The 27,814-nt window shown below is 38.4% G+C and overlaps 1 protein-coding gene across 2 annotated transcripts; it reads right to left on the reverse strand.

Moving 5' to 3' along the window:
* Window positions 1-1,932: 1,932 nt before the first annotated feature.
* Window positions 1,933-27,814, reverse strand: ncaph (non-SMC condensin I complex, subunit H). Of its 2 annotated transcripts, none has more exons than XM_041787692.1 (18): window positions 27,688-27,814; window positions 22,506-22,741; window positions 22,212-22,302; window positions 21,891-21,983; window positions 20,277-20,394; window positions 18,423-18,571; window positions 15,607-15,796; window positions 15,350-15,432; window positions 11,068-11,267; window positions 10,590-10,735; window positions 10,106-10,212; window positions 9,108-9,227; window positions 7,552-7,659; window positions 6,893-7,036; window positions 5,352-5,462; window positions 4,406-4,482; window positions 4,013-4,088; window positions 1,933-2,289 (listed from the first exon to the last, which is right to left on the reverse strand). In XM_041787692.1, the coding sequence occupies exons 2-18, from the start codon at window positions 22,721-22,723 to the stop codon at window positions 2,230-2,232; spliced, it is 2,091 nt and encodes a 696-aa protein (XP_041643626.1). In that variant the 5' UTR covers window positions 22,724-22,741; window positions 27,688-27,814; the 3' UTR covers window positions 1,933-2,229. The 2 variants fall into 2 exon arrangements, with proteins under 2 accessions (XP_041643626.1, XP_041643627.1); XM_041787693.1 differs by having other exon boundaries at window positions 4,406-4,485.

A 27,814-nucleotide genomic window follows, 5' to 3' on the forward strand; every position in this document is an offset into this window, starting at 1 on the left:
ATCTCTCTGCATTGAGATTGCCTCCAATGATGACAAGCCTCATTTTTTCCAGTGAGGGAGATGTTTCCCCACACCATCACACTGCCTCCACCAAAAGATGTTACTCTATTGGTGCAGAAATCAGCATAGCATTCTCCACATCTTCTCCACACTTTGAGCCTATGATCCAACTGCAGTAGGCAGAATCTGGACTCACTGCTGAACATAACGTTTTTCCACATGTTCAGGTTCCAGTGCATGTGTTGCTGTCACCAGTACAAACAGACCTGATAGTGAAGGGCAATGATGGCAGGCCTCCTGGCAGCCCTATGAGACCGGTGATTAGAGTCCGTTCCTGATTTTCTGAGCAAAGCGCTGTCGACCATATTGTCCTGCAAACTTTGACTGCAAATCTGTTGAATACAGTTGTTTCTGAAGTACTGACAGGGTGAGGAAATGGTCCTCTTGGGTGTAAATACACAGCTTTGCTGCTCGTACTACAAATGTGGCACCATTTTAAAAGGGAAATAAACAGGCTTTCCAACAGTTTAAGATTTATTGCCAAGAAGCACTGTTAGAACAAATAAATTATCTACCTAACACAAATTTCCTAACTTTTTGTGCTGTTTATTTAAAAAAATGTATATTTATGCTAATAGATCTAGCATTATAGGATTATGTTTACTTAGACAATTTTTTTTTTTTAGATGAATAGGATTTTGTTTTTTTGAACCCAGAGGCGGACTTTACCATTTGGCAAAGGTAGGCGGTTGCCTGGGGCCCCGTGAACACATAGTAAACTTCACCTTTTTCTCCTGCACTGGCCTGTATTCAGGCTGTTTTAAGGTGTAAATACATTAATTAAAAACACAAAGTATTGACTAAACTTGGTCATGCTATTGCAACATAAAACTCAGCTGTAGATTTTGAAATTTAAAGGTTCATACAAACTCTTTGTATTACTTTTTCCTTTAAAAACACCAAAAATAAATCATTTTGGGCAACTGTGTTATATTAACAAATATTCAATAATAAATACTATGTAAAAATATTATTGAATAATATATATTTGGCCACTTTCTTTTAGAAGTTTTGGTTATAAAAACATGACCAGAAATCAAGAAAACAAAAATCTAATGTTGAACAAAGATTTTTTTTTCTGAGTAAATTGTGATTTGTTATTAAGATTAATGTAAAAATGTATTATTTATGCAATTTGGTTACCAGATGTCCATTTAGTCTCAAAAGGAACACTTTAAAATCTACCTGGACATTTCCAAACAAAAACATTGCTAAACATTCATAACTCCACCGCTTAAACTCATACTGAACCTTTACAAATATCGTTTGAGGCCTACTTCCCTTTTCTCGCTGTATGATTCACAGCTTTTAGAGGTTTCACAGTTGCAGTCGAAGGATAGTGCCCTGACAAGGTTTTACATTATATAGCCTACCAGTAGTCAGAACTAAGCCTAACTACTAAATCATTGAGACAAACTCTAATGCCACCAACTTATTCATGTCTATAGCAGAGCCATGAGTTCTAACAGCAGGTATTATAAGTCAAACATGTTATTTTGCGAGAGGTTGAGAACTAAATTAGAAGCTAGTAGTGGTGAGACAGTGTTGTGATTATCATAGATAATGATAAATCAATCCGTGGCTGTGAGAGCTGTTTCTATCAAAGACTATCGTGCCTTTTAGAACTTAATATGTGGCTCCTCCCTGTTCCTTTATGACTATGAAATACCAAGCCCCACCTTACAGGCAACGGCAGCCCTGACCAACCGGTTCCACCTCTATCCAGGATGGTGATGAAGCCTTACTGCAGATCACTGACTGTCGTCATGTCAGACTGTTGCTGCAGGCTGCACTGAATCACATGCATCTAAAAATAGCTCAAGCTTTTATGTTCATTTTGAAAAACATTACCCATTGAGAGGGTTTGCTAAAAACAAGAAAAATAAAAAGATTTTATTTGCCATGACAACATACATTTGTTTCATGGCAGTTGAGCAGTGAAGTTATCTACACAAGACAAGCATCTAAAAAAAGCAACGACGGGCGGTTAGCCTTTGGAGAAAAGGCAAAGGTGTCATCTGAAGATTTCTTGATGATGTATTTGCCAGAAAATGATTAAATTCAATAATATACAAATATAAAACAGGGTCCCCGAAACATGAGGTATTTTACAATACAAAGGGAGAAGAAAGAACAGCAACTCTCCATTATGCCCATCTTCATCTCTCTTCAATGGCCTTGTTTGATGATGATGTCCGACATGTCATCGACCTTCACCAGCTCCAAGTTCTGCAAAAGACAGAATGTACTTCAGATCATACATGTGACATGGAAACTTTTGTTGTTTCCCCCCCTAAAAACTGGCAACACATAAAAAAAAATTCTATTTGATATTTCCCACTTCAACTGTCTAAGCACTCATCTGTGTGCAGAGCCGCCTATAAGGGGGGTTAAAGGGAGAGCTCTCTGGGGCTCATGGAACTCAGTGAAATCATGGTCCATTGTCAAGTTGATCTGTGATAACCATGCATTTTTTGTTTATAATTTATCTGGCAATATGTAGCCTTCTTAAAAATGTAAACCCCTTTATTTGAAGCAGAATTGCAACACGTTAAAAGTGGCGGAATGGCTTTAAAATGGCAAGAATGTGTTTAAAATGGCAAAACGTATTAACAGAGGCAAAGATATGCAGGAGGTGGCAAAACCAGCAGAAAAAATGGTGAAAAGGGTTTCAAAGTGGCAAAAATGTGCATGGCAAGTGGGGAAAAGCAGTCAAAATGGGCAAAAGGGAAAGCAGTTAAAAAGGGCAAAAAGGAGAAAAGTATGTTGAAAAGAGCTTAGGAACGGTGAAAATTTGTCAGTATAGACAACAAAGAGTGGAAAGTAACAAAAGAAGGCAGAAGAATTGGTGGAAAGGGTTTAAGTGGCAGATACAGGTGCAAAAGATGGTAAAATTAGATTATAAAGTGGCAAAAATTGGTAAAAAAAAAGAAGCAAAAAATGGCTGACAGTTGTGGAAAATTGATAAGTGGCAAAATTGGTGGAAAAAGTGGTTAAAAGCTTTCAGTGTGGCTCTTTGCTCTTGTTTTAAAAAGAAATGTTGTTCAGTTTCGATTAAAGTGCCACTTTCCCTTAATTACATTTAAGCTAATAGCTCCTGCGGCAGGCCTAACCCGTAACATTCACAAACCCATGATGAAGCCATTGAAAACAACTAAATCCATCCATAGCAACTGCCTCATCCTCCTTAAATGATGCTGATTGGTCCTAACAGTGCTCAGCTCGACACAAATGTGGATTTGTCACTTTTCAAGATGGATTTTTCTGATGACAGAGATGGAGTCTTGCAAATCCATCTGCTTTGTAAGGTTATTAACTGTTAGCCAAGGGTTCAAAAGTGGCAGGAAAGGTGGCAAAAATGGGTTAAAAGTGGCATAAAGGGTTTAAAGGTGGTGAAATGGCATTTTAAAAGCAGCAAAACTGGTTAAAAGTGGCAATAATGTGTTTAAAGTGGCAAAAATAAGAGGAGAAAAAAAGTGATGAAGAGGCGTTAGATTGTCTCAAAAAATCGGTGAAAGTGTCAAAAACAGGCTAAATTAGCAAAGATGGGTTAAAAAGGAAAAGAACTGTGCCACAGTGAAGTAACTGTTAGCTAGGACGCTAGCACCAATCTCACAAATCCAATGCACATGTATTGAAACTATCAATAAATCACAACTAGGAAGGCCCATTCATTGGGTTTGTCAGGGGTCCAGCCTGATCTATGGGCAAGCCTGTGTGAGGCAGAACACATTGGTGAAATTGATAAATGACCTAAACCTGGGATGTTTTTCACACTTGACAAAAGTAAAAATAACTGTGACAAAGTTAACTGCATATATGTTATTCAAAAGATGTCAAACACCTGTTTTCATTGTTTAAAATGGTTTGGTATCCTAAAATATTACACTCAACTTTGCAGGACTTGGAGATTTTTACTGTTAAATAAGCAGCCATAGTGTTAAAAACTCACCTTTTCATTGGCAAGATGAAGCAGAGCAACAAATGCAAGGGGCACTGACAGGTTTTGAGCCATGGTACTTGGCAATCTAGACCACCACAAAAACACAGAGAAGGAGAAAGACAAACAACGGTTTTTAAATGCAACCATTTTAAGGAAGCAGTATTTTCTTATTCGCTACTAGCTGTTTTGAACAAGGCTTGGAAAAACTCCTATCTGCCAGGCTCATTGCTAAAAACATGCCCACACTGCTGAGTAGGATCAAAGAACACAGGGTTACTAAATGAGCCGACAGCTCAAAACAAGCAAAAGGATATGCTTGGAGCAGAAAAACATGTATGCCTTGTTCAGCCATTATTATTCCTCATAAATGTATAGCCTGCTTGGTAGGAGGTCTGTCGGTACCTTTGTAGCAATGTCTTTGTGGTCTGACTGAAAACTTTTTCCCCACACACCTCTGGCTTCTCCACCGTCTCCACCTCCTGCTGGGAACATTAAGGCAGAAATCATTACATCAGAAATCAGATATAAACTGCTCATTCTAACCACACACTCCTCTACCCTGCATCTATGTAATGACATAAGACCAGAGTGAAATCTAAAAGCAAGGATTTTATGCTTTACACATCTGCAGCCAAAGGCAGATGTAGCTCCACCTTGTTTGGATGCATAGGTAAGACTGGTACCCCTACGGAAGGGTGCCGAAACGGTAGGACAGTACAGGTCAGGTAATTGGGACCTTTTCCAACTTTTGATAACAGAAACACAAATAGACTCGTACTTTGCTGTACCGAACTGAGTTGGACTGATCAGTGCAAAAAACCTATTAGAAAACCTTTACGGAACAGGTGACATATGCCCTCTCTCTCTCATGTTATCTGTATAATAATAATGTTATTTGTGCATCTTGAATAGTTACCAATCAAAACTTATTTAATGACTGTTACATGGAAAAGTTAAGAGAGTCTAGGCTGTGATGGAGGGTGAAGCAAAGACACACTGGGCAAAAAGAATCAGCAGCAATCCAAGCCCTGCACCTTCCTGCAGATGTTGGATGTGTTTTCAAGGCCTTTTTTTTTAACAGTGTAATCACTTTAAAACAATCAGAACATGACTTATTTCTCTGTAGCACTGCTTTGTTTGTCACTAGCCGTGCTCTTTCTCTACTTAATCTCAATCCTTTTCTCTTATTTGCTGCAGCTTTGGCATGGAAATATGACTGCATCTGTTTTTCCTTCATAACTGGTACTTTTTTTGAACCATCAAACATAAAAATAACAGATACTGTATTGTGTAAAGCATGTGGTATCAAATAGTATTGTTATTGTTTTATAATTAGAACCATCTTTACCTCTGTGGGTTTTTCTGGGCTCTCAGTCAGAAGAGTCCACATGCTGTTTTTGAGTCTCTTCATGTCCATTTTCTTTGCTGTCTTGGCATAGTTGATTTCAATCTTGTTGACCTACACAAACAACCAATAAAATAGTTAACCGTTTGTACACCTGCAAAACAAAAATGTAAGTTTTACAAAGTCTTGCTCATGTCTAGTTAGAGATGTGATTGTTTCAATGCAGTTGTGGCTAAATAGGTAGTCAGTTGTTGAGGGTTTAACCCCAGCTCCTTCATATTGTTTCCATGGTGGCATCAGTGGCACGTGAATGTGAATGGACGTGTGTGAATGTGATCAGGTAATACTCATGGCCACTTCATTTGACAGCCTTTGCTGCCAGTGTGTGAACTGGAAAAGTGCTGTACATTTACCATTCATTAGCATTAGGCCTGAAAATCAAGGGAATGTAAAATTCTGATCGTTGATTGAAACTGCTTTAATGTGAACATGGCACCTGTTTGCATAATCTTAATACATTTACCAATTGTTTCTGCAATAATTCAACACTGCAGAGCTAAAGAAGCTGCACACTGCAGAACTCAGACTGTAGCTGGATATGAATCATATACGGTTAATATGAAAGTTTCAGCAAAAACTTGTGCAAAAGAAAGGGACCATCCTTAATAAACAGTTTGGTAGAGCAGACTGAAATATTTCTGGCTCTCACTGACATTAGAGCAGGCTACAGCCTTGGTTATGAAGATGCATAGGAAAAAGAGCTTATTGAAACCAGATCACTTTATAAAACAACATAGTTGTATTAATAGAAGTCTCAACAGTGCATTCAGATCCCCTTCACTTTTTTCATTGTTATGTTTTATGGTGGTGCTACAGTAAAAAAAAAAAATGAATCAAACCCCATCATGGCTTTCATTAAAAGATTTTTGCAAACTCATAGCAGGCCATCATGTGTTATACACTGAGGAGAGGCTTCCATCCAGCTACTCTGCCATAAGCCCAGGTCGCTGGAGGGCTTTGGGACCAAGACCATCAGGGTCACCTCACCCCAACTGCTTAATCTGGCCGTGCAACCAAGAGAGTCCTGGTTGTACCAAACTTCTTCTATTTCAAAATTATGAAGGCTTATGTGCTCTCAGGAACCTTCAGTGCAGCAGAAATTGTTCTATAGTCTTCCTCAGATCTGCACCTGTCAACAATCCTCTCTGAGCTCTGCAGGAAGGTCCTTTGACCGTATGGTTTGGTTTCTGCTCTGATATCATTGTCAGCTGTGAGGCCTTCTACAAAGAGGTGTGTACCCTCCAAACTAAGTTTAATTTACAACAGGTGGACTCCAATCAAGGTGTAGAAACATCTCAGCAAAAATGAATGAGAATAACCATGCTGTAACATAAGAAAAACAAGAAGGTGAAGGGGTCTGAATACTTCTTGAATGCACAGTAAGTCAAAGATCTTAGAGCATTTGCATTATAAAAGCTGTTCATTGAAACATGCACAGAGATGTTACAGAAAAAACAAGACCACTTAAATGTCATGTTACTCACCCTGTGTGGTTCAGGTACCAGATTGTCCTCCCCGTAAGTTGAAATGCCCTCTAGATCTTGTGAGGGCGGAGGTAAACTGTCACCTGAAGGCTGTGTATCATCTTTATTGATGAAACCTTCAACATCATCATCACTGTCGCCATTCTAAATAGGAAGAGCCACAAACTGATGTCAGAATGATGGCCAGTCGATGTACAGCTCCTGATTAGTGTTTGTGACTTCTAATGGCTGTTATATTATCTGTCTCTGGTTCATCAGGACAATGAAGCCCTCACAGTGAGACAAATCTACAGTAGAATTTTTCAGGAAAAATCTTTTACAAAGTTGATTCTGGTAGCAAGAGATACTTGCTCAATTTCAGATAAAGAGGTTTTTATGCCATAATGCCATATGGGTAAATTATTTGAGACATTTTATTTTTTGTTTGTTCAAATTTAGTTTGAAACTCAACAGAAAAGAATAAATCAAATGCTCTGCGAACCTCTTTTCAACCCAAACTTGTGGGAGGTTTCTTAGTATCAAAAGAAAAGGGTGCCCATCACATTTATGTAAAATTAATTTAACTCATCACTGAATTCAATAAAATACTCCTAATCAAAATGATGAAGAAAGAGTAAATAAACAGACAAAAATGAAACAAAAGAAAGAGGATTTCAAACCTCCAGACCAGGACAGAAGTTTGCTGTGTCGTTGGGGTTGTTGTAGTCGTAGTCGCCGATGCCTTCTCCAATCTCTCCAGACAATCTCTTCTCACCCTCTTTACTCAACTAGGACAATAAAATAAACACGTCTTTATTACTTTTACTATAAATTATTATTTAATTATGCATTAACTGGTTACATTATTTAATGACTGTAGCACATCTCCTTTATAGAAAAGTTTATTTTAGCTGAAAAAAAGCCGATTGACTACATGGTGAACAGCAACCGCTGCTTTAGATCTGATGTTTTCTGGTTAGAACCGATTATGTCAGGTCAGACAAAACCCTCGCTTTAAAGACCATTAAAAATTAAATCAATTTTAGAGTGTAGATTTTCATGGCAAAGATTCATAATTAGCCTGTAAATTATAGTTATACCATGGACCAGATTTGGCCTGAGTTTTCACACCCTCGGTTTACAGCATCAATCAATACAGCTATAATTACCTCTGCCAAGGAGGATATGTGATCGGCAGGGTTTGTTAGTTAGTTTGTTAGCAACATAACTTAAAAAGTTATGGACGGATTTTGATGAAATTGTCAGAAAATGTCAGAAATGGCATAAGAACTGGCATAAGAACTGATTAGATTTTGGGAGTGATCTCGATCACTGTCTGGATCCAGGAATTTTTTAAAGGATTCTTTACTATTGGGAAATAGGGGTATTGGCAGAGGTCTGCGCTGTCAGAGTGCGTTTCTAGTCACAAATGTACTACAAACAGGGAAACAATTATACATTGACAGGCTTTGGTGTTAAGGGTTAAAATGTTCTGTGGAGACAACATTAAGACAAGTGGAACATTGTCAGTGCATACCAGCTTCTATGGACCTCATTTTTATGTGGTTTAACCATCTCCAGGGACATATGTATGATAAGTTTAGATATTAAAAACTATTTTTAAAATCATTTTGTACCAGATTATTACATAATTATGTTTTTTTTAAAAGGCAGAAATAAGAATAATTAAATTTATACAGAATTTTTGTGCAATTTTTGCATTCGAGTTTAAAAAATTAATGCACAGTAAATTGTTAAACTGAGATTTCTCAGACTATAATCATAACTTTCCAGATCTGTAATAATTGCATCCCTACCTAGAGGTAGCGCTGTTCATCTAATGAGTCCACAGTAGACACACTAGATTAGTTATGTCCCATCATAATTATGCCAAATAGAAATTTCTCAAGCTTTGAAAACATTTAGAAATATTTGAGATAATCTAAGTACTCGAAACAGGAGAAATGACAGCATTAAAATGCAGATTTATGCACTGCACCCAAAATGTATTAATACGAACCTTTAGCTTCACTGTAGTTACAGAGAAATCCATGACAATTTCCTGAGACATACTTTCTATTTGACCATGATAGCTGAGGGTTTTGAAATTGCAAACTAACTTGCATTATCTAATGTTTTGTAAATGTGTCTGCTAGAGTCCCAATCTCACTCAGAACAATAATAGTTTGTGGGTCTCGAACTTCTTCTGTCGGCTAACGGGAGTGGTAAAACTCACCGAGCTGGAGGGTTTGAAGCTGAGTTGAGAAAGTGTCTCTGGGGGAAACTGGAAGTCAGCAGGCAGAGTTGTTTTCTTATTACTGGCACTGAGAGCAGACTTTGTGATTGTAGTGGCAGCCTGTTAGAGACAGCAGACAATACGATCCAGTTCATATAGTTATTATCAGGCTCCCAGCATGGTTTCAACGTGTTGGAAATTTGGATGAGAAGATTTACATAAATCTCATGATAATTTTAACATACAGTGCAACAGAAAGTATTCAGACCCCCCTTCACTATTTCATTGTTCATCTGTTACAGCCTAATGCTTCAGTAGAAAAAAAAAACCATTTTTATTCTCATTAATCTACACTCAGTATCCCATTATGACAAAGCAAAAACAGAATTTTACAAATGTTTGCAAAATCTAAAAAAAAAATTGAGCCTACCTAAGGAAAAATAAATGATTGGACATAATCTGGAAAAGCACACACCTCTCTATAGAGGGCCTCTATAGAAAACCAAGCAATGAGGTCCAAGAATCCTGTCTCTAGGCTCAGATGCAGGATCTTTCGACCTCATGGCTTGGTCCTGCAATGATTGCGCATTTCCAAATCATGTCCAGTCAGTTTAATTTTCCACAGGTGGACTCCAGTCAAGGTGTAGTTCATCTCAGCCAAAGTCAAGAGAAACAGGAGGAACCTGAGCTAAATTTCAAGTGTTCTTTGCAAAGGGTCTGAATACTTAGTATGTCACGGTGTTGTTTTATTTTTTTTATTTTTAGAAGATTTGAAACATTTCTTAAATCCAGTTTTTGATTTGTCATGATGTGTTAATGAGTGTAGATTAATGAGAATAAAAAAGATTTTTTGTTGACAGTGTCATCAGGCTGCAACATATGAAAAATGAAAACAGTGAAGGGGTCTGAACACTTTCTAAATGCACTGTATAACTTTCAAACAAGAGTTACATTACATTAAATATGCTGTGGAAGGACAAAAAAAAAAGCTGTCTTACTCTGGTGGTGCGGAAGTAGGTATCGAAGTTCACATCATCATTGAAGTCTATTTCAAAAGTCTTCTTGGGCTTTCTTTTACGCGTCTCTTTGTCAGGCAAATGGTCGACTGGAGGATAATAAACAGATAATTGTTTGTATGCACACTTTTAACAGGACGGTCAAGCACTCAAAGACTAAAGAGTCTCTGTTTCTAGGGAGAGAGCTATAATTTATGCAATGACACCAAAAAATTAAACACATGGGAGAAAAATAGTTATTGTGAAAAAAACAAAACAAAACATAAAAACAACTGTGTGGCAAGTCGGGGCCACTCAGGAAAACAACTACAGAAAAGATCGATATTCTGTTAAACATGTTATAATATCCACTGCTACATTGGCTTAAACCATGGGATAATCAATAATTACAATACTGACAACCCCAAAAAATGCAATGACTTATTCTGCCGTATATCTCTGAGTACTATTGTAGACTTGGACTCACGCTTGTGCTTTGGTTTAAACTGCCAGTAGCCGGGTCCAGCCCATGTGGCCATGGTCCTGGGGCTGAAGTATGAATACTCCCTGGGTTGTGAGGACAGCTGCAGACACATGGTGGCAATGTCTCCCTCTCCAATGGGAATCACATCCCTGTAAGAATTTAATTTTTTATCATTAAGTATGTTCTAATGAGTGTAATACCTACTCCATCAGTAAAGGCAATGCAATTACTCAAGCCTCATCATTATGACTAATGCATTTCACTCCTTCAGCATTAAGAAGGCATTAAGGAGAGAGGCTATACAGAACATAACAGAACATTATAGATCACTGAAAATAAGAGAAGGCAATAAAGCAAAAAAGAAAGAGAGGCATGTCTAAGAAACAAATGTTTGTTTAATTTTCCTCATAACATTATAATAATGAAACAAAAGCAAACAACAATCATCACAGTTAGACATTTAAATGCGGCAAAGTCTTACCTTCCTTTGCCAGAACCAGAGGCTTCACAGCCTTCTTTGTGTTCTTTGGATCTTTCCTCACAGCCTCCAAGTCCATCGTCATAATCCGCATCAAAATCAGGGCAGTCGTCTTCTTCAGGCTCAGGCTCGGGCTCTGGCTCAGCGTTCACGTCAAACACATGTTCACCCTGCTTCATCTTCTCCAAGAGCTGATTCATAGTCTGAAAGCATATCAAGTATCACTTCAGTATCTGTGTTTTTATGTGCACAAGATATCTGGTGTCACACAGGTTTTTCAGGGATGTGATAGACAAAGAAGGACAGGAAAAATGGCCTGCAGAATTCTAACCTGAAGATTAAATTAAAAGCCTATGTATAGTTTATTGGAAGTTTTCTGTAACAATACTGGGTTTACTTTGGTAAACTGTTAGAATAGCAAAAAGAAAATTTCAACATTAGCCTGGATGAGACAGAATGAGAGGAGAAACAAAGAGAAAGAGAAGATGCTGCGTGCATACACTCATAAGCACGGATGCCTGTGCTCTTTATCAGCAGTACGCTTAAAGTCGCCCAATACAACAATTTCTGCTTTAATTAGTTTCGATCCTGAATCTGTTATCTCAGCAGATGAGCCTCTAGCGAGGCTCTAAACAGTTAAAACCATGGCTTCAGGAGGCTCATATGAAATGCTGAACAAATCATTACTTTCAGGAAAATACTAAGAGCAGAAGTTTCTTCATTTTGGGATCTCCTGAAGAACATGAAGGCTATCAGGCACCAAGCATTAAAAAGCATGAGCAGATTAGGGATAACTTTTAGTATTAACCTTTCAAATCACAATTATGGTGACAAAATGATCACAGTTATCAAAGTAGGGCTGGGAAATATGGACCAAAGATCATATCTCCATATTTTAAGCTCAACGGCAACAGCCAATATGAATATCTTTATATATCTTTTCTGTAAGAAATTGACAAAACCAGTAAGCTTTGAGTCAAATCCCAATAAACCAGGTGCAGGTAAGTAATCTGATCCATAAGAAAAATAGAGGTTAGGTAATGGAGAAAGTAGCTGCATTTCCATCAAAGTTTTTGGCAAAATAAAACTCAAGGGAGTTTTGAGCATTAGCTTTGCAATTACTCGTTAAATCTCACGAGACTCCGCTGTAAGGAAGCTGGACGCTCAAAACCTGCTGCATGTTGGTACGGCTATGATTACATTTACAGGGGTTGCCCTGACAATTTTGAACCAAAGACAAAGGCAACAGATGACAGTTGGATGACAGCTTAGGTACTGCCACCCTTTTTTATCTTTTTTGTCATATGGCATAGTACTGCTTATTTATGCTTGCAGCAATGATTGTCTCGGTGCAGATGGCTGCAGAGGCTTCAGGTTCTGGGTTGCAGCATAGCTTTACACACTCTTTGCACTGTACTTTGTGCTACTGTTGTAAATGTTGGAAGAGATTTATTGTGCTCAAACCTTTTGTTGCAGCATGCTTTCAGCACACTAAAGAAAACATTGTTCTGTTCCTCGTCTGAAACTTTAGACACTAAACCATCTCCAAATAACTGAGCCAGAGTTTTACTTTTTGCTGACAAGCTTCTCTCCTCCCGCATTGCTCTTGTCTTTCTCTGCATCCATGTTGCCTCACTTGCTGCATACTTGGGGTGAGGGAAAAAAATCAATACAGCATAGTATTGTGATATTTTGCACGGCTATATATCGTATTCTATCTTTTGCAAAGTATCGATTGTTTTCCCAATTAATTGCTAATATGAACTGAAGTCTGTGATGCTGGATAAACAACACCAGTTGCTTTTCTGTCCCCTTGAGCACCAGGGAGAGGTGATGCTCACAACTGCTGTTATTAAACAGAGGAAAAAGAAGTTCCAGCTAATGCACAACAAAGAAAAGTAAGCTTCAAGAGCAGCAGATCCTCGAGACCTGCCCAGTTCTTATCTCTTTTCTCAGCCTCTCTACAAGGTTCAGAGATACAGCATATTGCCAAAAGTATTCACTCACTCATCCAAATAATTGAAATCAGGTGTTCCAATCACTTCCATGGCCACAGGTGTATAAAATCAAGCACCTAGGCATGTAGGCTGTTTCTACAAACACTTGTGAAAGAATGGGTCGCTCTCAGGATCTCAGTGAATTCCAGTGTGGTACTGTGATAGGATGCCACCTGTTCAACAAGTCCAGTGGTGAAATTTCCTCGCTCCTAAATATTCCACAGTCAACCGTCAGTGGTATTATAACAAAGTGGAAGCGATTGGGAACAACAGCAACCCAGCCATGAAGCGGAAGGCCACGCAAAATGACAGAGCGGGGTCAGCAGATGCTGAGGTGCATAGTGTGCAGAGGTCGCCAACTTTCTGCTGTCAATTGCTACAGTAGAGCTTGGCAATGAATCAAAAAAATAATCAAAAAAAGACATATAGAGCCGCTAACCGACGTAAACCTACCTTGTCAATTATTTAATTTTTTTTCCCTTTTCTTTGAAAAAAATTTGACTTCTTACGACAAACATTTTCATTTCAGCTAATGTGTGTTTTGACTTTAAATATTCAAGTAAATAACCATAAATTGTTAATCTGTGCCTATTCCTTTCAGTTGTTTGTTTTAAAATTAGACAAATATCCACAGACCAAACAGAGTCAGAGGTTGGGGGTGGAATAATTGTTCGTTAATCATAATCTAGGCAGAAAGTTCAATGAATAATGATTTTGATTTTTGCCATAATCGACCAGCCCTACTCTACAGACCTCCAAACTTCATGTGGCCTTCAGATTAGCTCAAGAACAGTGCGTAGAGAGCTTCATGGAAGGGGTTTCCATGGCCCAGCAGCTGCATCCAAGCCATACATCACCAAGTGCAATGCAAAGCATCCAATGCAGTGGTGTAAAGCACGCCACCACTGGACTCTAGAGCAGTGGAGATGTGTTCTCTGGAGTGACGCATCGTGCTTCTCCATCTGGCAATCTGATGGAGAAGGTGGTTGCCAGGAGAACGGTACTTGTCTGACTGCACTGTGCCAAGTGTAAAGTTTGGTGGAGGGGGATTATGGTGTGGGGTTGTTTTTCAGGAGCTGGGCTTGGCCCCTTAGTTCCAGTGAAAAGAACTCTGAATGCTTCAACATACCAAGACGTTTTTGACAATTCCACGCTCCCAACTGTGTGGGAACAGTCTGGGGATGGCCCCTTCCTGTTCCAACATGACTGTGCACCAATGCCCAAAGCAAGGTCCATAAAAACATGGATGAGAGAGTTTGGTGTGGATGAACTTAACTGGCCTGCACAGAGTCCTGACCTCAACCTGATAGAACACCTTTGGGTTGATTTAGAGCGAAGACTGAGAGCCAGGCCTTCTCGTCCAACATCAGTGTGTGACCTCACAAATGCGCTTCTGGAAGAATGGTAAAAAATTCCCATAAACACACTCCTAAACCTTGTGGAAAGCCTTCCCAGAAGAGTTTAAGCTGTTATAGCTGCAAAGGGTGGACCGACGTCATATTAAACCCTATGGATTAAGAACGGAATGTTCATATGCAAGTCAAGACAAGTGAGCGAATACTTTTGGCAATATAGTGTATCTACTGATGTGAAAGCAGAGGGGGTTGAATACATTACTGAGGCTTATACATTTTTATGGCTATGCCTGGCCATGCAGAAGTAGAGAACACCAGCTGCAAGAGCACATAGCTTCTTTGCAGTCACATGATTCTGATGAAATGTGAATGTCCTTTGTGAACTTTTTAGTCCTCATATCAAGGTGTCAGGTATTATAAGTAATTTGTTATTAGCTAAAAATGTTTTTAAGTCCTGATATATCATATGAAATCTTTTCTCCAATTTCTATATATACATAAACTAATTCTTAATTTGTTTCCATTTGTTATAATTTTTTGTTCTGTTATAGTTTGGCAACAACATAATGTATTTGTTAGTGCCAAAAAGAGAACATTTGGTTTAAGAGCGCTAGAGGGCGAGAGAGAGCGAGAGAGAGCGAGAGAGAGAGAGAGAGAGAGAGAGAGAGCGAGAGAGAGCGAGAGAGAGCGAGAGAGAGAGAGAGAGAGAGAGAGAGAGAGAGAGAGAGAGAGAGAGAGAGAGAGAAGGCCATGCAATGTAACCATAAAGCACAGTTAACCGTTTTAAATAGCACATTGCCTTCTTGTTATTGGACTACAAAGGCAAGAACACATCAATAAAGGGCTTGTGTAACAGTATAGCACCAAACAGGGTGTGATTTAGGAAGGTTCAATATGTAATCTAAGGTCGGTTGGTTGTAGGGGCTCTCTGACCTGCTCAGGGTTCCAGCTTGTGAATGAGAAGTCTTGCAGAGATGGACAGATCGAGCTCTTCTCTTGAGAACGCTGAAGTCCAGCTTGCAGAAACATAGAACAGTTGTTAGACATGTCTTTGTCGAAGCTCAAAAGATAAAACATCAGAGATGGTGCAGCAGTTAAGATGGTCACTCAGAGTTTTTAATGACTGCTTAATAAGCCATGTTAATGAAAGAATGACAACAGTTCTTTTGGGCTTGATAAATGTTTCTTACCCATGAATGGAGATGCAGGGACTCCCTGGGGAGATGGAGGAGAATAAGAGGGTCTGGACTGGAGGAGAGTCATGTAAGAGGGAAAGAGCAGTTCACAGCGACTGTTCTCACTGAAGAGAACTGACAAGAAGACTCCTGCTGTGCTGCTCTCATCAAAAGATGAAGCCATTCTGTGAAACATCGGGTCCACCTAGGCATACAAAAAGAAGAGTTGATCACCAGACAGATAAAGATGAATAAAGACATTCAAAATACTTCCAAGTTACAGGAACAATCTTTAATTTTTAAAAAAGGTACACTTCAATTACCATCTTACTGCTAATGGAGCAGAAAGACCACTGAAGAATTTAAATCATTTAAACATGAAAATGTTGGTCATTAGTCAAATAGATAAACAGAGTTTGTAGCTGTCTTCAAGGATAAAATGAAAATGTAATTGCAAGGATGTTGCCTTGGCTTTTTGTAAGTAAAGTACTCTTGTACAGAAGGCACATAACACTTAGAAAATAAAAGATCTCAGAGGTGAGGTGGTCCACAAAGAGATGGGCACAAATCTCAGGAGGCAGGACACATAAAAAAGACACACAGAAAAAGGCACATAAATAATGGAGCAGTGTCTACTGCAGGGTTTTTCCTGGCTCAAATCGAGGCAGAGGCGGTACCTTTCAGATCATGTACACTCTGAAATTCATGAGGGGGTTCTGAGGTATGCTCCCCCAGGAGGAAAATATGTACATCTTAAAAATAAAAACATTAATCAGGTGCACTTGGAGAGCAATTCAAGAGGCTAGATCTATTGACATGTTTTTCTCTTTTCTCTTTGTCTATCAATTATCTATCTGTTTGAAAAATGCATCATTTAATTTCTGGGCTAAGTTCACATTCAAAAGAATTTACAATCTGTTTAACCCTCTTTGTTAAATTTAAATTTTGATGAATAAAATGATAGAAACATAAAAATCTAGCTTACTACAACATGCTGGGATGTGGAGATAAGAAGGGGACTTTAATGGAATAAATGTAGAATAGTCAAACTCTATTCTGATGCTACTTCTGCGTGCACTGTTGCTGATACAGCCCCACCACATTGTCATCATACTGCAATTTCAGTCAAAGATTACAACCTCATAGCACAGAGAGCCATATCAAAGATCCCCATCAGCCCCACAAAGATGATTAATCGTGTATAAACAAGATCTTTTAATCTCTACAGCTCTCAAATTAACCCCATAATGATCATGCTGTAACTCTGAAACTTCCCAGTTCATCCATCCATCCATCCATCCATCCATCCATCCATCCATCCATCCATCCATCAGAATGCAACAGCTTTGTCAGGAATGACTGAACGTTTGATCCGATTTTTATTGAGATTTACCTTTCAGCCATAATTAGTAAAAATGATGTATAAATAAACACATTATCACTCTATAATCAGTCCAGTCCTGATTAAATCAACAGTTTCCGGTGCCATATTTCTACCTCAGGTTCTTGGAGAGTGCAATTTTCCTGCCTGAGAATAAAAAAACCACATGTCTCCTGCATGGGTTTTTCTCCCCATTAGAGCTCACCATAGTAACGCCAAACCCAGTGATCCACAGCCTTAGAAATATGCAACCAAAATATTTCAATTACTCCCTCATAGGTGGGTACTGTATAAGTGTTCGGGACTGATCTTACCAGCATGCCTAAAAATTAGATGTTTTTTAAAAGAAAACACAAATACTTACACAATAAAACTTGAATTGGATTAAAATTTTTATACCACTTTAGTTCATTTGAAAGTCTGGCCCCAAAAGAATCTGTCCGGGTAAAATCTGGCCCTTGTACAAATGCAGTTTATGACCCATGTCCTTGTGAAATGCTTGTCAGAAAATAACAGTTTCATGTCATCAGAGCATTTGCTGGAGGCTGCCCCCTTGTAATCTTACATGCAGGAAAAACCCTGTACTGTTGGCATATGCCAATATCAACAAATGAGTAGCTAAGGCCATATTTATATACAGAAAAGCACATGAAGCTGCTTCACTACATGCATCAAGGCTGCTTCAGTTGCTCACCTGTTGGATGAGGAAAATACCCTATAATATTACCTGCTGCGCTCATTTTGACTTCACACTGATCCCTAACTAGACAAGAGATACGAACAACAATGAATCAAGTAAAATTGGAGATTTAGCTGATGCTTTTTGGTTTCAAGATCAGCAAATATAAGTGCAGAGAATAAATGCATTTTCTAAAGCTCCAGCTTTACAAGCAAGCCATAAATTGAGTATAATCAAACACATCTTTACCCAGTTTAAATTAGTCCATTAAAAAAAAAAAAAATCACTCTCCCAGCCCCAATAACAACAAACAAACAGAAAATCTAGGAATCGTGGATCTAGAGGAATTACATTCCATGACTCTGTTAATTCAAGACAACAATTAATAAATGGCATTGTTGGCTGATAAGTGATTAAAAAGGTATTGCGATCTTTTTCACTGTAGTAAAATATAATATAACAAGATAGCGCTGTTGTGGTTAGTTATTCCTTTAGTCTACCTAAACACTGTTGGAGATTTGCCATTGGATATCTCACAACACAATAAAATAATAAACAGGGACAAAATTTAGTCCCTGGTCCAAATGGTTTATGTGAATGGAGCAGCTTTAAAATACATTAATCTTTTTTATGTGAACCACAGATGTAATGACCTAGATGATGGGAAACGGCAATACTATGCAAAGCTTTTCAACTGACATGTTGTCAAGTTACCTAACCACCTAGATTCAGAAAAGTTGAACATATCGTACTATTAAAATGACACTGTACCTCACACTTTCTCTCAGACTCGGCGCTATTGATGTTGCTCAGGTTCTGCTCCACTGTCCTTTTAGGAGGCCTTTTTTTCTTGGGCTGCTTGGCAGTCACTTCAGCTCCTGTAATCCCTTCATCTCCATCTTCCTCCTTCAGACCATGATCTGTACAGCCAACACACAATAAATTAGTTATATTAAAAATGGAGACAGAGAGAAACACAAAACAGGAAACCCCGGATGAATATCAAATAACCTTAAAGAACACTAGGCATATAAAGAACATCCATGTTGCCATGTTATTCAGATTCAGCCAAATAACAGGCTGAACATGGGTGAAATAGGGTACATTAAAAAAAATCCCTTCTGTGTCATTTTTAAGTATGATTCAAATGAGAAAATCCCTTATACAGTGCCTATAAAGTAATCATCCCTTGGCTGTTTAACCCTTTTGTTGGATTTTTAATGGCCTTTTTTCTCTTGGATTGAGGTCTGGGCTTTAACTCAGCTAATCCAGAACATTCTGGTTGTTGTCTTTAAACTATTTCTTTGTAGCTTTCTCTGTATGCTTCAGGTCATTGTCTTGTCTTCTCCTTAGACTTAGTTCTCTTGCAGACTTAATAAGATTGTCCTCCAGGATTTTCCTATATTTTTCCGCATTAATTCTTCTCTCTACCTTTACAAGCCTACAAGAGACGGCTGCTGCGAAGCATCCCCACAGCATGATGCTGCCACCACCGTGTTTCACAGTGGGGATGGTGTGTGTTGTAGGGATGTGCAGTGTTTGGTGTCTGCCTCACACAGTATCTTACCTGAAGGCCAGAAAACACCATTTTGCTCTCCCCAGACCAAAGAACTTTCTTCCTCTCAACCATGGACTCTCCCACATGCCTTTAGGTGAACTCTAGTGCAGACTGAATCTGAGTTTTCTTCAACAGTGACTTTCTCTTTGCCACTCTCCCATAAAGCTTTGACTGGTGAAGAACCCAGCCAGTCCCCTTCTCGCACACTCACTCAGTTTGTGAGGACAGCCTGATCTAGGCAGATTTACACGTGACATATTCCTTCCATTTCTTCATGATGGATTTAATTGAACTCTGGGGGATGTTCAGAGCCTTGGAAATTTTGACTGAGTTGCTTGGACTCTTCTTTTGTCTTCATGGTGTAATGGTAGCCAGGAATACTGACTCACCAGTGACTGAACCTTCCACACACATTTGTCGTTATACTACAATCACTAGAGACACATTCACTGACCTCAACTGATCCAGTTGATCCAGTTAGTTTCACTAACTGTGAGACTACTAGCACCAACTGGCTAGACCTCTGCTGGATTAGGTCAGTCACTTTAAAGGGGGTGAATATATATGCAGTCACTGATTTTATATTACAGATTTTTATCTAATTGAAATTACTTTGTAGAAATCGGTTTCCACTGTAAACATTTCATGTCAAAAAATTGTATTGGCCATAATAGATTTTTATTTTTGCATCAATAATTGATCAGTGACTGGCCCTGTGCATTTAAAATGTTGTCTGATAGATATGCATAGTGGTGTGCAATGAACTGTTTCAACTTAAGTTATATGGCTTGGTGGCAGGGGGATTTCAAAGGGGTGGCCAGATTGGCAACCCTGAAATCCTTAATCAGCTAATGTTGGAGGTGTTGTTACAGGGAACCGGTATCTTATTTTGATGTGACACATTTCAAATGTTTTGAAATTCTATAAAGTTAAAACCATGTTTTTTTAAGTTGTGTTTGAGTTGTCACAGCCTCCACTGTCATTAATTAGTGATCAAATGTTATAACTGATTGGCAACTATAACAAAAATCTAAAGGAGAATGTAAAAACATTGCTTAGGCTCCAACCTTCTCCAGGTTTGGTCTCGGCTCCCAGACCACCCAGCACCCTGTAGGCATCAGCATGAACAGCATCCACTCTCACAGCATAGATCTTTGTACTGGCATCCAAAGTGCCTGCTGCAACCTATAGGCCGATAAACAAAGACAAGAAATAGATCCATCCCATACACTGCATGTGAAATGACGAGAGTAGGACTGTGTAGTATTACAGTACAATAATCATATACTACACATTATTTAATGCATGAATAATCAGGGCTAAAGGAAATTCATGTTACTTATCATAAACAAATATTTAAGACATAACTTTATAGATAACATTATCAAAAATGGTTAATTTATCCAGTAGTGTCATCATTGTTAGTGCTTTTTCTTTCAGCTGCATAGATTTTCTCGTTCAATTCTCACAGATAAGAATACCTGCTTCCAATGAGATATGAAACATGCTTTCTTGGCTGTTGGATAAATACATTAATTAAGGGTGCTTTAAAATTAGGCCCAGTTGTTTCTAAACACTACCCGGTGCTATCCCTCCTCCTCCCCAGCTTCCTTTCACACTAGCAACATTGATCTGTGCCCTGGCTCACTTGCAAATATACTCCGCCTGATACAGAAGGTGGCCGTATGCATGTAGCTGGTTTACAAACCCGCCAAGGAGGAGGAGGAGGAGGAGGAGGAGGAGGAGGAGGAGGAGGAGGAGGAAGAAGCTACCATGGCAACCACTCGAGTCATGACCTGAGCAAAGATTTCCAGAGATGTCCTTTTTTGTTTTGACCCGACAAAAAAATAAAATAAAATTCCATCCTGCCACCATGGATGATTTCAAATCACTTTTTAAGATGCCAGCAACATCGCTCTTCGTATCTATGTATAGCTCAGGGGATTAAATGGGCTTGAGCTGCACGGATACAGTGGCTTTTGAGGTGGCAAGAGATTATTATTGCCTTTTCTGCTCATCTTACTGACTCTAACTTGTGTTCATCCGTAAGGTGAGTCACAGTTTTCTGACTTCATTCTAATTATTCTTGGATTTTATTGAGGAAAAATGTGAACAAACTGCCGCACCGTGGAAAGAGAGGTTTAGTTTTTACAATGACATCATATAGCTGATACGACACTTTATCCTGTATCTGGGTGCGGTTGCATTCACATCTCGCCCGAACCGTGCCAGAGTTCACTTAAATCGCGAGACCAGGGCCTGTGCCTGCGCCAGTGTGCAGTTTGACCGGGTCCCGAGTGTGAAAGCTACCCAAGACAAACCAATAACCCTATAAAACTGGTATCAAAACAACTTTTAACAATAGTACAGAGTCAAAAAACACGTTTTACTGATCCTCCATTGAATCAGTTTAAGGCATATCTCAATCATTTGTTAATGTGAGAAACTTAAATAAAAATTAAAGCTCTTCTAGTTTCTAGTTTTCTAAAGAAAAAAAGACACAACTTAAACAGAATGCATACTTTTTTGACAACAAATGAACAAATTCTAGGGGGTTTAATACTTTCAAGCATAAAAAGAGACAGAGATGTAACATAAAATACGATCAAATTTGAGTTAACTTCTAGAAAACTTGATGTCATTCAAAGATATAATGGATAAGGGGGATTAACCCCTCATACCTTGAAATTTGTTAACTCAGAATCCTTCTGTTTGAGAATGTCAGCCATGTAATCAATCAGATGCAGGCCAAATGCATTTTTGGTGGTGATTTTCTGCCAAGAAGAGAAGAAAGTAATATTACAGTGTAGATAATACATAAGAATCACAATAACTGTAAGGAGACAAAAACCTTAAAACAAAAACACAAAAAAAACAGTCAGTTCAGAGGAGAAACTATAAAACTTCACGTATTATCATACATTCCAGATAACCCTCTATGAGAAACACTGCATGACCTCTGTAAAACTATATATGCGTACACACAACGCACAGCTGCTTACATTTTCAGTGGAGAGTTTTATGCAGGTTGAGTAATGCTCTGAGATCTGAGCATTTGACAGCTTGGGCACGGCAGCGGGGGTTCCTGCAGCACTGCATACAAAAAGGAGATTAACTTAAAGCCCCATAGATTTATATTTGTAAGACCAATAGAATTGGTTATTTAAGCCATAATGGTTCTTGTGCATTATAGTCAGCACATTAACATTACCAAGGCAACATGACAGACAGCCACTACACCATGTACATAGCAAAGGCTTAAGTTTGGTTGCAAACGCGTCATCTCTTAAGCTTACCTATTGGTTGCAGTGTCATTGAAGGAAGAATCACTTCCAGCCTGAAGGTCAATGACTCTTGACCTTCGGCGCTGACGTCTTTCCTTCTCATCATCATTACCAGGAAAGGCTGCCAGCAACGGGGTACTGCAGGCTGCAGGGGAGAGACCCTTGTTTTTCAAAGAGGATGATGTCCATCCTTGGCGTAGCTGAGAAACCGGTGTGGAGGCTGCACTCATCTTTTTCAATCACTGAAACTGACAAAACAAACAAAAAGAAGCTGATGACTGTTACACAAACAACCTTAGGAGAGGATGAAATGGTTATTTCAATTTCCCCAGCTAGCCTCTTTGGCATTTGTCTTTGAAATTTGTTGGTGTGTCATATTATGATTTCAACTCAACACATGGTTTTATTCACCAATCCATTTTGCTGCCAGTATCAACACTGGGTGCCGTGCAGTGCTGGGCAATTAATTAAGTTTTAATTTCAACCACAATTTTGGCTTCCCATACTCATGACAGCAAGGCTATCATGATTAAACATTTACTGTGCCACATAGTGAGTAACACTGGTTGTCCATAGGTTTTGCCATGTGGTAAATGTTTCAGTGTTAAAGTCCAGTCAATGCATGTAATGCAGACGTTCAGCGTGAAATCATGTTTAAAACTGTGATCTTATTATCAATTAAAATAACCGCGATTATGAAATCTGCCATAATCAAGCAGTCATAATGTCATGTGCAAAATACGGTTGCAAGTATGTTGTACTTGCTATGTCGCTATGGATTTTTTTAAATATCCCATGTCCAGTACACATTTCCTTAAAGGTGCAGTGGGTAAAATTGGGAATATTAGCAACATAACAGTCAGATTCTAGATCGCATGCTCACTTGTCTGGTGCTAACTGTCACAACCAGTGGAATAAAAAAAATAGCCCATCTGTTTTTTGGTCCCCTCTATGGTGTTGGAGAAACATGCAAAATTTAAAATCCAAGATGGCAGAGTCTGCTGCCTCCCTGTGTAAGAATAAAAGGTTTATCCCAAGTTAATGTTTGAAATAGCAACTTAATATTTTCAGGAGATAAAACACTAATTTAGATAGGCCTATTCATAAATATTATGTCTAATTGAGTTTGTTACGCTAAATGCTACTTGTCTGAATATTACATACTGCACCTTTAAGATAAGGCTCATCTACAGTGGCCAAATGCTTGGCAATGGCAGAAACAACGCACTTTAAAGAGAAACACAAACCCTACAAATTCAAAAGTGATTCATAAAGTCCAAAACAAATGCAAAGACTGAAATTTTCTACAAATGTAACAAATGCACTGCAAATTCGGTTTGAGGAATTAGGTCAAAATTTAGATTAGATCACAATATGTTTTATTGCAATTTTCAAATCGCAGAAGGTGCAATAGTTCTTTCACTTGAAATGAGAGTCAAAATACAGGAGTAATACATTTTTTAAGGCAGAGATGTTATGCTCTACCTTTCAAGTGAACCCTACTTTCCCCTAGTTTTGTACGATTATCTCGTTAAAATGAAAATGACATAAAATCATCATTTCCTTCAATACAATATTGAATTTGCAATTAATCAAAATAATCACTGTTAGATAACAATTAGTGACAGGATGCTCCACTTAAAGTGTGTGATGGAAAGGTATTGCAGGCCATTCCTTCCTGCAGCTGTAAGACTCCACAACAAAACCGGCTGCAAATAATCCCTGTGCAGTATACCATATAATCTGTACACATGTCTATGTATATATTTTTGTGTATGTGTATAGGTGTACGTATAAATATCAAATCTGTAGGCTAATATATACAACATGTACATAACAGCTGTAATAAATACTATTTATAACTTTAGTTAAATTTGTAAGTTATGTTTCTATATTTCCTATTTTGTAGTTATTTATCATTCTAAATGAATGCTCTTTTGCTCTCTTGTTGCTTTGTCTACAGCAGTGGTTCTTAACTGGTCCGCCTCAGGACCCACCAGTCTGTCTTACGACAGATCGCGACTAAAGTTTCCAAAACATTTTCAACAATTCATGTTTAGTCAAATGAATATGTTGCAGTTTGGAGCATGACTGGACCAAAACACCTGATATATGAAAAAAGAAATGGGACAAAACTGAAAAATTCTATACCCTCTTTCCCCCATCATTTTGTGTAAATGTTTGCCAGTATTCCAGGAACTTGTGAAATTACTTCATTATAATGAGAAAGTAGCCATTTATTGCAAGAACATGGGATAAATTATTTGAAATATTGATCAAACGTTTAAATTTACCTAATTTCACAGTAAAACAGGGTAAAATAAAAACAATCAATGGATGTCCAATAGAGACTTCAGGACTTTTGCCACCATTTTTTAGACACCTAGTTGCGACCCTCTGAAAACTGCTCTGTGACCCATCAGTTGAGAACCACTGGTCTACAACACTCTTGCTGCTGCTGGAAATTTGGATTTCCCCTTGAGGACTAACAAAGGAATATCTTACCTTAAATATTCTGTCATTATAATATAAAATGAAATATTGCTTGTTTCTGTTGATAAATATATAATATGAGGAACTTAAAAAATAATTGCATATTAAATCACAATTGCAATGTTGGGTGGGTGGGTGGGGGGGGGTTACAATTAGATCAGTTCCCCTAATTGTTCAGCCCTACAGCAAAAAAAAAAAAAAAAAAAAAACAGTAGGAAAGGAAAAACATATTCAGAAAACACCTACAAAACATGCTGAAAATCCAGCTTTGACAGGAGTGCTCCAGGCCTGTAGTGATAATCTGTGGAACAGTTTATTATTGAAAGGAGAGTGGGGGACAACGGACACCTAGTGTTTTGTTTAGAAGGGAAAGTGTATGATTTGATAACATACAGTAATGTTAAAACTACAGCAACTGGGGAAATAGTTTTTTTCTAAATTGCAAGTGTTGCTGGAGTCGTCCTTTTTCTTCAAGCAACTAGTCATTCAAACTGAAGTCCTCTCAAAGTTTTGCGACTGTAGATGAGACTACTGAGAGGTTATTTTTTTTCGAGCAGCCTCAGGATGCTTGGAGCAAGCACCAGGTATGGGTCAAACTGACATACCCTTCTGCCCAAGGTAACATAGTCGGACAAAGCATGCCTTTACCACCCCTGCTCTAAGATTCCAGATTGAACTCACTGTTTCAATCTATTGATTAGCATCCAACACAATTCCCTGTGATCAAACAATGACACTTTTTCCACTTCAAAAATCCTGGTGGTCTGAAGTCCGAGGCCAACACTGGGCAACAGGCCATTGGCTTTGGGGTTAACTCAGAAGAGAAATCTGTTAACCAGACTGAGAACTGTGGACTTAAGGGCTGTGTGGGTGTCTATGCATACTGAAGTTTTGTTTTTTGCATGTTATTCAAAGTTGAATTATCACTGGAGACACACAGATATGACGTTGTTTATCCTTCTGTGCTGGTATAAATTAATTATATCTCCCTCCTGCATCTTTCTTTCATCTGGGAACCTACACAGGGGTTCACTGGCAAAACAACAAGACTTGAACTTAGTTTGGAAATTATCTAACTCTCCTTTCAGGTGTTATATATCAGCATTGAGAAAATATCTCTAGTTAACTGTTAATTATCCATAGGAGCAGGGAGAGGCGTCAAGCAGCCTATGAAATCAGGCGAAAATTAAAATACGTTTATGAAAATGTTTGTCAGTACTTCTAGCAGAGTGATAACACTGAAAGCAGGTCGCAGTGTTAATTTCATTGGCTAAAACTATGACTAAAAATGTTAATTGACAACCTTTTTTTTCCATGACAAAAACTAGACTAAGACTAACAAAAATAGATCTGTGATGACTAAAAATGACAAAAACTAAGTTAAGTTTTCGTCAAGATGACTAAAACTAGACTAAAATGTAATGTTGTTGCCGTCTGACATTCAAAATCTGTGATATTTCTCCACTGTGGGTAAATCTGTCAAAAACTATGCATCTGTATCTATTCTGCCTCTCAGCTGTAGAAAGCAGGGACCCCAGGTTTGGCACAGTGCAGAGAACACACTACTAAAGACTAAAATTTGAGGACTTTTAATGGACTAAAACTAGACGAAAATGTTTTTGCATTTCCATCGACAAAAATTAAAAGGATAGAAATGACTAAAACTAAAACGCATTTCATTTAAAAACAAAAACTAAGACTAAAATTAAAAATAGCTGCCAAAATTAACACTAGGTCAGAGCTCATCATTGTTGCTCACTGAAGTGTTTTGTGGGCTGTTAACCAAATTCAAGTGTGCAAAGACATGGGGTCATCCTGACAGACAGAGCAACATAACAAAGACACAAGTGTGCACTGTTGTGCACCGAGTGTTTAAGCCATTACCAAGTGACTGTACCTGGTAACCACTGAAGTAAAGCTCATGTTTCATTTTATGATTAACTTAATGTTGCTTGATGTGAGAATCAAACAAAATTTGACAAAAGGGGGAATTTTAAATAAATGCATTGGGTCCATGTTTCTCCATTTGGGTGGAAAGAGCACCAAAATCCATACAAAGCTGTCCCGATTGGTCTTTTTTTAAATTGATGGAGCATTCCTATACCCATGGCAGGAAAACCGTTCCATAATACGTTAAAAAATTATTCCATGGAAACAAAGATAGACTGACTTTCCTTGGTGACTGCGCTGTCGCTGCCAAATGTATAACTAGTATACAGTTACAGGTACGTATACAGTGACAGGCTATCTTAGGTCAGCAATCTCCTTACACGAAGTATGCATTAATTCCAATAACTTCTAAAAACATGTTTGTTTTAAAAGCAGCGTTGTAGAGAAGCTTAGACAACACAGATCGGATATATGGGCTCTATACTCAGCTAGAAAAGTCGCACAACTTTACATAGTCAAACTACGCTACAATAATGACTTTAATTCACTAAAGTGATGGCGTGGGTGGAGAAAAGATTTGATTTAAACATAAGTCTTCGAAGTACAGTCATCGTTTGCTACTCCCAAAGCGAACAACTACAAACGACGTTTCCTTTCTGAAATCAGTTACCCACTTAAGTTAGCATGCTATAAACGGTTAGCAAAACAGCAGCGTTAGCATCAGCTAATACGAACGCGTTATCATTGTTTACTTTTTGTTTAACGAACACGTCCGAGTTTTCCCAGGTGCTTGCCTTTTCACTCAACATACCTCCAATAGTTCAAAATCCAACGTGAATGTCTTCAAGTGAAGTTCTCCTGAATTTGTTGTGCGGCATGCACAAAGACAGCCGTAGTTATTCTTCCTGTGTGGCGTTTGAATTTTGCGCCGAACGGTT

Source organism: Cheilinus undulatus, linkage group 5 (genome assembly GCF_018320785.1).
Source record: "Cheilinus undulatus linkage group 5, ASM1832078v1, whole genome shotgun sequence".
Classification (NCBI taxonomy): domain Eukaryota; kingdom Metazoa; phylum Chordata; class Actinopteri; order Labriformes; family Labridae; genus Cheilinus; species Cheilinus undulatus.